This window comes from Borostomias antarcticus, assembly GCF_949987555.1.
Source record: "Borostomias antarcticus genome assembly, chromosome: 14".
NCBI classification, from domain to species: domain Eukaryota; kingdom Metazoa; phylum Chordata; class Actinopteri; order Stomiiformes; family Stomiidae; genus Borostomias; species Borostomias antarcticus.
Genome location: NC_140247.1, coordinates 9,068,364 through 9,077,504, shown reverse-complemented (window position 1 = coordinate 9,077,504; position 9,141 = coordinate 9,068,364). Strand labels below are relative to the sequence as shown.

At 45.4% G+C, this 9,141-nt stretch overlaps 1 protein-coding gene across 1 annotated transcript in view; it reads left to right on the top strand.

The window, feature by feature from the left end:
• Positions 1–2,531, top strand: part of atp6v0a1a (ATPase H+ transporting V0 subunit a1a) — a 26,704-nt gene extending 24,173 nt beyond the window's left edge. The window contains exon 21 of the mRNA XM_084448837.1: positions 1,041–2,531. Coding sequence (XP_084304963.1) covers positions 1,041–1,134 — 94 coding nt within the window. The 3' untranslated portion in view covers positions 1,135–2,531. The remainder of the gene's footprint in view (positions 1–1,040) is intronic.
• The last annotated feature ends 6,610 nt before the right edge of the window (positions 2,532–9,141 follow it).

Below are 9,141 nucleotides of genomic sequence, written 5' to 3'. Positions count from 1 at the left end.
CGGAGCTCCCCCTGCTGGTGGCAATGCGGTCAGCAGCATATCTCCTGATCTCCTAGCGGTCTCGGCTGACCCCTCACCCCCGGGGCAGGGCGTGGCCCCGGCTACGGCGGGTTTATACCCCTGGGGAGCCGTGATTCTCCGCCTCTTTGTCCCTGGCCGGGAGCCTGGGGTCTGCCCGGCGACAGGCTGGGCCGCGTGGGGGCCGGACAGCGGGTTGACCGCCGCCCCGGTCCAGCCGAGAGGACCCTCTGGCGTCCCTTCATCAGGGTTTTTATCTGGCGCCCGCCACAGCCCCGTCGGGATCGGCCTCGGTAATCCTTGGCACGGACGGGTGACGGAGGGGACCGTCCCTCCGTGGCCCCGCCACTCGGGATCCCCCATGAGCCTCTGCTCCCTCCGCTCTCGCTCGGCGGGAGGCAATTCACACTCTCGATTTGACGTCAGCCGACTGAAGAACTCCACTGCAGTTGTCGTTTTAGCAGGTTTCCTAACTGCTTCCTCGGTTGAAAGGTCGGGGGTGGGGGTTATTAATAGGGCCAGGGGCCGGGGGAAGGGGGTTGGGTTTCTGGCCCAGTTTTAGAGGCGCAGGTGGGCTCGTCCACTGGCTGGTTTACGGAGAGCGGCACTGTGGAATGGTGACCAGGGGTCAGCTCTCTCTCTCAGCCCAGCCCAAGATAGCCTAACCTAGCCCAACCCAGCCTAACCTAGCCTATCTTAGACCAACCTAACCCAACCCAACCCAACCTAACCCAGCCTAACCCAACCCAACCTAACCCAGTCTAACCTAACCCAAACTAACCTAGCCTAACCTAACCTAACCCAACCTAACCCAGCCTATCTTAGACCAACCCAACCTAACCCAGCCTAGCCTTGCCCAACCCAGCCCAACCTAACCCAGCCTAGCTTAGACCAACCCAACCTAACCCAGTCTAGCCTTGCCCAACCCAGCCTTATTTGAAGTGATGGGATAATAAAGTTTTGGCTGAGCTGATGCGGGGTCAACAGCTCCCCTAACACCCGCTGTCTGTGTTCGTTCCCAGGGTGGAATTCCAGAACAAGTTCTACACAGGACAGGGCTTCATGTTCCTGCCGTTCTCCTTCGACGGCATTCTGGACGGGAAGCTTGAAGACTGAAGGACTCTTCCTGACGCATTCTGCCCACAGCGACTTCTGTCTGTGATTGAATGACACTTCCCTCCCCACGGTTCCTCAAACTGCCACCCTTTTTTAAACTTGTCACCGCATTGTTCTGTTCACTGCTCCGTTCAGAAGCAGGTCGATCTGTCATCGTCACTCGCTGTCCTATCCCAGTGCACCTGAACTATGTAGTAACTCTAAGCTGTAGTTCATCTCAGAGAACATCTTCTCTGAAGATCAGAAGGCACCAGTCTGTTAAATCCCCTTGTGGGTTCTGTTATGAAATAAATTATTTATGCGAAGTTCTTTCTGATACCCGTCTGTACATTTGAGCCTCACTGTGAAGATTGCACTACTGATCATTGTAAATGCTGATGATGAATTGTTTAGACCCACATATTTGTGTTGATTCAAATTGACAGATGCCCACGAACCATAACAGCAAATGAAGGATGACTGATATCAAACGCACCCTGAGTGAACCCCAAAGCTCCACCCCCCGGACCCACCTACTGTAGAAACATTATACAGCTTGAGTGTTTTTGTTATAGAAACTTTGTGTGTGTGTGTGTGTTCCTATAGAAACGTACACCTGAGGTGTGTGTATTCCTATAGAAACCTTGTATAGCTGGAGTGTGTGTGTGTGTGTGTGTGTGTGTGTGTGTTCCCATCGAAACCTTGGTATAGCTGGAGTGTGTTTCTATAGAAACCTTGGTATAGCTGGAGTGTGTTCCTATAGAAACATCATACAGCTGAGTGTGTGTGTGTGTGTGTTCCTTAATGAGTCGTCCCGCTCAATACCACCATTTCCCATAGCTGCTCAATTAGATTACACTACACACATACATACAACGAACTACACACACACACACACACACACACACACACACACACACACACAGTATATATATCTCCCCTGTAAAGGGTTAAAGGGAAAAACATACACTCTGCATCATCTTAACCATTTCCTTTATGCAGATGGGTTTATTGACTTGTCATTGGCTGGATATTCTGCAGTTGGGGATGGTGTGTGTGTGTGTGTGTGTGTGTGTGTGTGTGTGTGTGTGTGTGTGTGTGTGTGTGTGTGTGTTGACTGCTCTGTTTTCGACATCTGAATGCAGTGGACTGAGGGGACCTAGTCTTGTGTGTCGTCCTGTTATTCAGAGATTAGTGTGGATTCATTAACAGGTGTATAATAGAGACAGATTTTATGTGACGGTCCATAACAATGAGATCATCGTTCATTTTGTGTTGTTTGCTTTCGTTGTTGTGTTTGACATGTTGATTCATTTTCTGTAAATGTTTACGATGTGACTGTTAGCCTGTAGTGAGGGGAGAGGGGCTTATGATACATTTGTGGGACCTGGGATGAACAGGACTATAGTTGCATTGAGCACCTCTGTGTTTGTCAATAAAGAGGAAGTAAGTGGTTTATGTATGTTATAATAAACACTATACATGTTCCTTTGTATATTTCTTCTGTGTAGGATTTGCACCTCATGATCACATTCCTTACACGCACACACATGAGTTGGGTAGGTCATCCATCCTATTAATGTACAGCTGAGACCATGGATCAAGAGCTCCAGCTAGTGGCTGTGGAGGGTAGTGCAGTTATGGCTCTGCTTCGACATATGCAGTTCCTCAAGACTCCACATGAGGGAGCTGTTGGACTGTTAACAGTTTAGCCGATAATAATCCATACTGGGCACTAGCCTACCTCAGTATGTCTTCTCATGAACTCTGGTGTGGGTAGGACCAGACGAGAGGAAGTTGCTTGAGACTGTTGAGAAGTTTATTGGATGTCTCTGCTAACTGCTCTCTTAGATGAATGTTTCCTTCATTGGAAGATGTGATTTATAAGTATGAACAGTGTGCTATGAAATTGGCTGTCAACAAAGGAAACTTTTGTACGTGGACGGGAACGTTTTCCTGGTTGTCGTTTAAGAAATATCCCCAAAAGTCCCAGATCCATAACCTAAATGTCATATGACAGATAAATTATCTTAATTACCTGGTGAACTTGAGAATGAAATGTGATATTTGAGAGCTGTGCCAAGAACAATGACACTACCCACGAAATAGCTGCGCACTTAGCATGCTGACTTACAGTTATGGGTTCTACATAATGGGGCTTTTCTGCGGTAAACCACTTATCGTTGCATAATGGTCTGACATTACCGTGACTTATTGCTAGGAATTATGCTACGATATTATTACTCTAAACATCTATTAAGTAGCCAGTTATTTCTCCTCCTGCACAGTGAGGACCCTTTTTTGAGCTTGTCAAAGTCTGCATGAAAAAAAGGGCTTTCCCTAGCTCTCCCTTCCGTAATTAAACTTGACCTGGTTTTCTGATGGAACAAGGACTGTGCAGAGACGCTGGGGGGCTTTGCACCACAGTCCAGGGGCCGGGGACATCTCTGTCGTCTCCGTCTAAAGAGTTCAGCCTGTAGGCCGAGGGCTGGTGTTATAGTCCTGGGGCCATCTTTAGGTCACCTCTACGAAAGTCATCTGGGAGAAGGAACTCTGGGTTCTCACTAGAAGAATGTGTGCTGTCTCTAGGGCCCTTAACACCAATCCTCAACGGCCATAACAGACCACAGGAACAGAACTCTTTATTTATCTTACAGTTTTTTTGTAGAGTCGTTTAATTTGATATTTCCCAGCCTATCATGGATAAACTGCATTAAGCGCAAGCCTGAAAAATCTCCTATTTGCAAACACAACGCCCATTTCCTGGGAGTTTTCCTCATGTTTCAAAGCAAGAAAGGCCTGCTAGGTTAGTTTATGATTTATCTCATTTACCTAATTCAAATATACAGTGTATTCAAACTCAACAGAAATCATCTATTTTGGAATATTGTGTTCCTCAAACTGTTAGATTTTTCTGAGAATAGTGGGACAAGAGATGCTGTTTGTCTAATCACAGCAGCTCTGGGACTCCAAGGCCTTCAGATCCAGTTACAAACATGAGGATTTATTGACTCTAGGGGAGATCTGTCAATTAGGCAGAAACCGGCTGTTCACTATCCAAGCTCTGTGGTACACTGGAGAAAGGATTTCACACTCAAACCCACATTTCATAACACAGGCGACTCAAATCCATGTACTGTAATACGTTGAATAACAACGTTTTCATCGCTGAGTGTGCTGTGTGCTGTGTGCTGTGTACTGTGTACTGTGTGCTGTGTGCTGCCAAGTGTACGGTAAACATCTCTACAAGGACATGCCGCCTGACTGGGAAAATAGACCCTGGTAAGACACTGGTAAGACACTGGTAAGACACTGGTAAGACATTGGTAAGACATTGGTAAGACACTGTAAGACACTGGTAAGACTGTAAGACACTGGTAAGACACTGGTAAGACACTGGTAAGACACTGGTAAGACACTGGTAAGACTGTAAGACACTGGTAAGACACTGGTAAGACACTGGTAAGACTGTAAGACACTGGTAAGACTGTAAGACACTGGTAAGACACTAAGACACTGGTAAGACTGTAAGACAGTGGTAAGACACTGGTAAGACACTGTAAGACACTGGTAAGACACTGGTAAGACTGTAAGACACTGGTAAGACACTGGTAAGACACTGGTAAGACTGTAAGACACTGGTAAGACACTGGTAAGACTGTAAGACACCGGTAAGACACCGGTAAGACACTGTAAGACACTGGTAAGACACTGTAAGACACTGGTAAGACACTGGTAAGACACAGACACTGTAAGACACTGTTACACTGGTAAGACAGAAATAAGACATGGTCTGTATTATAAAGCGTTCCCACATCTCCTCTACAGGGACGTGCCGTCTGAACAGGGGGTTTCTGCCTTGCTTGACTCATTAGCCTGATTGAAACAGTCAAGCAATGTCCGTTTGGCAACGCCACAGGAAGGGAGGTCGACGGTTCTATTGCCAAATTGTGTGCCTCGGAATCCCATTGATTCCCAGCTTCCTCCCAGAGCCAACGGCAATGGACATGGACTTCATCCCGTTCTGACGAGACAAGCTGGTGGCACGTGTTAGATTACCCTCTACATGAACAGTTAGCACAGTGATGGATGGAGAGAGGAAATCCTATTGTCTCCATAATGAAAGACCTAATCGGTAAGCATGGCCGTTTCTCTGAATCAAGGACCTCACAATGATTAATAGTGTGGGAACATACTGTAGCATTAAGCTCCTAAGTCTGTATGGCCTATTTTGGCTAGGATGATGACCCAGTTAATAAAAGGCTACCATTCAGCTTAGGTTTGACACAGATACAGAAATAAACTCGAACTCAAGGGGCTGTAAAAACCCAATGCGTGTTTGACTTGAGAAGGGAGACTTTAAAGAAGTGAGGACAAAGACGGTTTGTCCTTGCGGAGAGTGACTAGACTTGTTTCTTCTCTACATTCTTCTCTCCTCATTCCTCTCAGAAATATCTACAGCCTGTTTGTTCTTTTATGCAAAAAAGTGTCCATCTTGTCTTGCCTGCTAAGAAGAGAAGGGGGATGAGGAGGGAGAGTTTTGGCACTCTTGATAGACAGGTCAGAATCCATCACTGCTTTTAAATCCAGTCTAAAAACACACCTGTCCCATGTCCCCTTCCACTGGGCTCGTCCTGTAGAAATGCTTTTATAGGTTTTAAATCCTACATCCTAGACAGGATACTATAGTTTGCTCTAGTCATTAAACACTAGTTTTATTTATTTCCATATGTAATATTTGTCATTAATCCTAGTTTTAATTATGTTAAATTATTCTAGCCAGTTATTGCCCTTTGTGTTTTATGTTGTTTTTACTGCACTCTGTGAAGCACCTTGAGATTTGTCCTCATTTTAAAGTGTGCTATATAAATAAAATGTATTATTATTATTATTAGACAGGACATTAGACAGGTCATAAGACAGGACATTAGACAGGACATTAGACAGGTCATAAGACAGGACATTAGACAGGACATTAGACAGGTCATTAGACAGGACATTAGACAGGTCATTAGGACATTAGACAGGACAGAGGACATTAGACAGGACAGGGCACATTAGACAGGACATAAGACAGGTCATTAGACAGGTCATTAGACAAGACATTAGACAGGACAGAGGACATTGGACAGGACATTATGACATTAGACAGGACATTAGGACATTAGACTGGACATTAGGACATTAGACTGGACATTAGGACATTAGACAGGACAGAGGACATTAGACTGGACATTAGGACATTAGACAGGACATAAGACAGGTCATTAGACAGGTCATTAGACAGGACATTAGGACATTAGACAGGACAGAGGACATTAGACTGGACATTAGGACATTAGACAGGACATAAGACAGGTCATTAGACAGGACATTAGGACATTAGACAGGACAGAGGACATTAGACTGGACATTAGGACATTAGACAGGTCATTAGACAGGTCATTAGACAGGTCATTAGGACATTAGACTGGACATTAGGACATAAGACAGGACATTAGGACATAAGACAGGACATTAGACAGGTCATAAGACATTAGACAGGTCATTACACTGGACATTTGGTGTGTAGGATGCCCAGGTGAGTGAGGGGCAGTGGAAGCCTTTCTGAAGGAACTTTTCCTCACCAGCATATTAGAACTAGCAGAACCTCAGATAACATTGTTAATGAAACTTTTTTCCACGACCTGTCTGGCCTCGACATGGTATGTTTTCAACATGGCCGATTACATCAGGAAGCTTCACAGAATACGAATAACTGACACTAATGGTGAATGGTAAATAGACTGCACTGATATAGCGCTTATATCCAAAATGCTTTACAATGGCCTCTCATTCACCCATTCACACACATTCACACACCAATGGAGGCAGCTGCCATGCAAGGCGCTAGCCTGCTCATTGGGAGCAATTTGGGGTTCAGTGTCTCGCCCAAGGACACGTTGACATGTGGACAGGAGGAGGCGGGATTCCACAGCCTTCCCAATGACTTTTCAGACATAGCCTCTCGTCCGTCCACATACATACACACGCACGCACACACACACACACACACACACACACACACACACACACACACACACACACACACACACACACACACACACACACACACACACACACCTCTGTGGGAGACAGTTACATAACAAAAAGAGGGGGAAGGCAGCAGAAGGAGTGAGGAGGAGGAGTGAGGGACCATGAGTGGCAAACACATAAAAGGAGGGATAACTAATTAAAGTGTCCTGAGCTCATGGCAACCTGGAAGGTATTCCGGGAGCCTGGGGGCCTTCAGAACGCTCATCTCTGGCCTCCTGATAAATCACCAGGTGTCAGAGAAGAATGAGTTTATTACCAACGCTCTGCACCCACAGCACTGATGATACCGGCCGATCAGACCATGGAAGAGTAGCTCTCTGTCACACAAACTAAATGACTGGGATGTCACCAAACAAGATGATGATGCCAGAGAAAACCATTATGGCAAAACTACAAGCATCTCTTGAATCTACAGTTCACCTACGCACACCAAGAGGCAGTTTTGTCTAACCAAGAGTTTTAAGAGATTCATTTAAACTGTTTTTTAATTAATTATGTATTTCTTTATAATAATAACAATAACAATAATAATAATTAAATAATAATAATAATATTTTTTTTATTATTAATGTTGTTGTTATTTTTTATATTATTATTATTATTACTATGTATTGTCTGTTTCTTTTAATTATGTACTGTTTTAATGTTTTAAACAGCCGTGTGTGTGTGTGTGTGTGTGTGTGTGTGTGTGTGTGTGTGTGTGTTCTGTGTGTATGTTGTGTTCATACATGTGTGTTTGACTGCTCTGCAACCCCAGAGCTGGATTAACAGGGTAGGCTGTGTTCACGTTGTGATTGGTTGGAACCGAAGGGCTGGGAGTGATCCAGAGACCACCAGAATCTGCTGTTCCCCCTCACCCTGACAAACTGGACCTCCTCCCAAACCGGTAGAGTCACAATCTGAATCAGTTTGCTCTGTGTGTGTGTGTGTGTGGTTGGTAAGAGGCATGCATGTGTGTGTACATAGTACTGTAGTCCAAACAGCTGAATTGGCAGTATTTTGCTTTCTGTCCGTGAGCTTGCCCACACAGAAAATGAACCCCCATAAGGACCGACTTAGCAGCGTCTGCTATTTTGGTTGGGGTCCATTCAAAGATATTCAGTTGAGAAGTTTCTCCCCTGCGTTGAGTGTTCCAGGGTTCAGCGTCTTCTCTGCCAGCAGTGCCCCGTGTTGAGGCAGGATATGAACACCGCAGACCCAACTGGTGGTCAACACCATCCGACCCGGCCCAAATCTCTTTGTTTAGAAGCCCTGTGTTGTTCTCAAGCTGGTTTTAGGGACAGAATAAATAGCTCTTCTTAACCAAAGGCATTTGCGCCTCAGCTAAGAATGCACCACAATGAGCAACATTTTACCCATGGTTACGGCTGCTTTGCCCCCTCTTTGAAATTCCCGTCGCTGTTTTTGCTTGTCAAAGCGTAATTGTGACAAGCAAGTAATGTTCTCGATATTTCATCTCCGGTAATATAGCCATCAAGGGGGAATATGGGAAATTTCACTCAGCACTTGAGGAGCAATATGTCTTGCGTCATGGTTGGTTATGTTATGGGCATGCAATAGCATGGAATTCTGGGATGCGGCCCCAAGTTAAGTACTGTATAGAGGGTTTTCACGGCCGGCCATGTTGGAGGTTTAAGCTTAGGTTTAGCAGGTGTAAGCTAAGGTTTAGGCTAACGACTAGATAGATTTGTAGATAGATAGGTCTATCTACCTGTCTATTGATCTATCTATCTAGCTAGCTATCTACATTCAGTAGCTTCAACCTCCAACATGGCCGACTGATGACGGACTGTGAAAACCCTCTATAGTGGGTCCAGGGCTCGGCGCCCTCGCCTCTCTATTAATACATTCATAACTCTCCCTTACCTCGATCTCCCTGGCGTCCAGGAGACAGTCTTTGCAAGAGTCTTCTAGGGACAAGAGTCTTCTAGG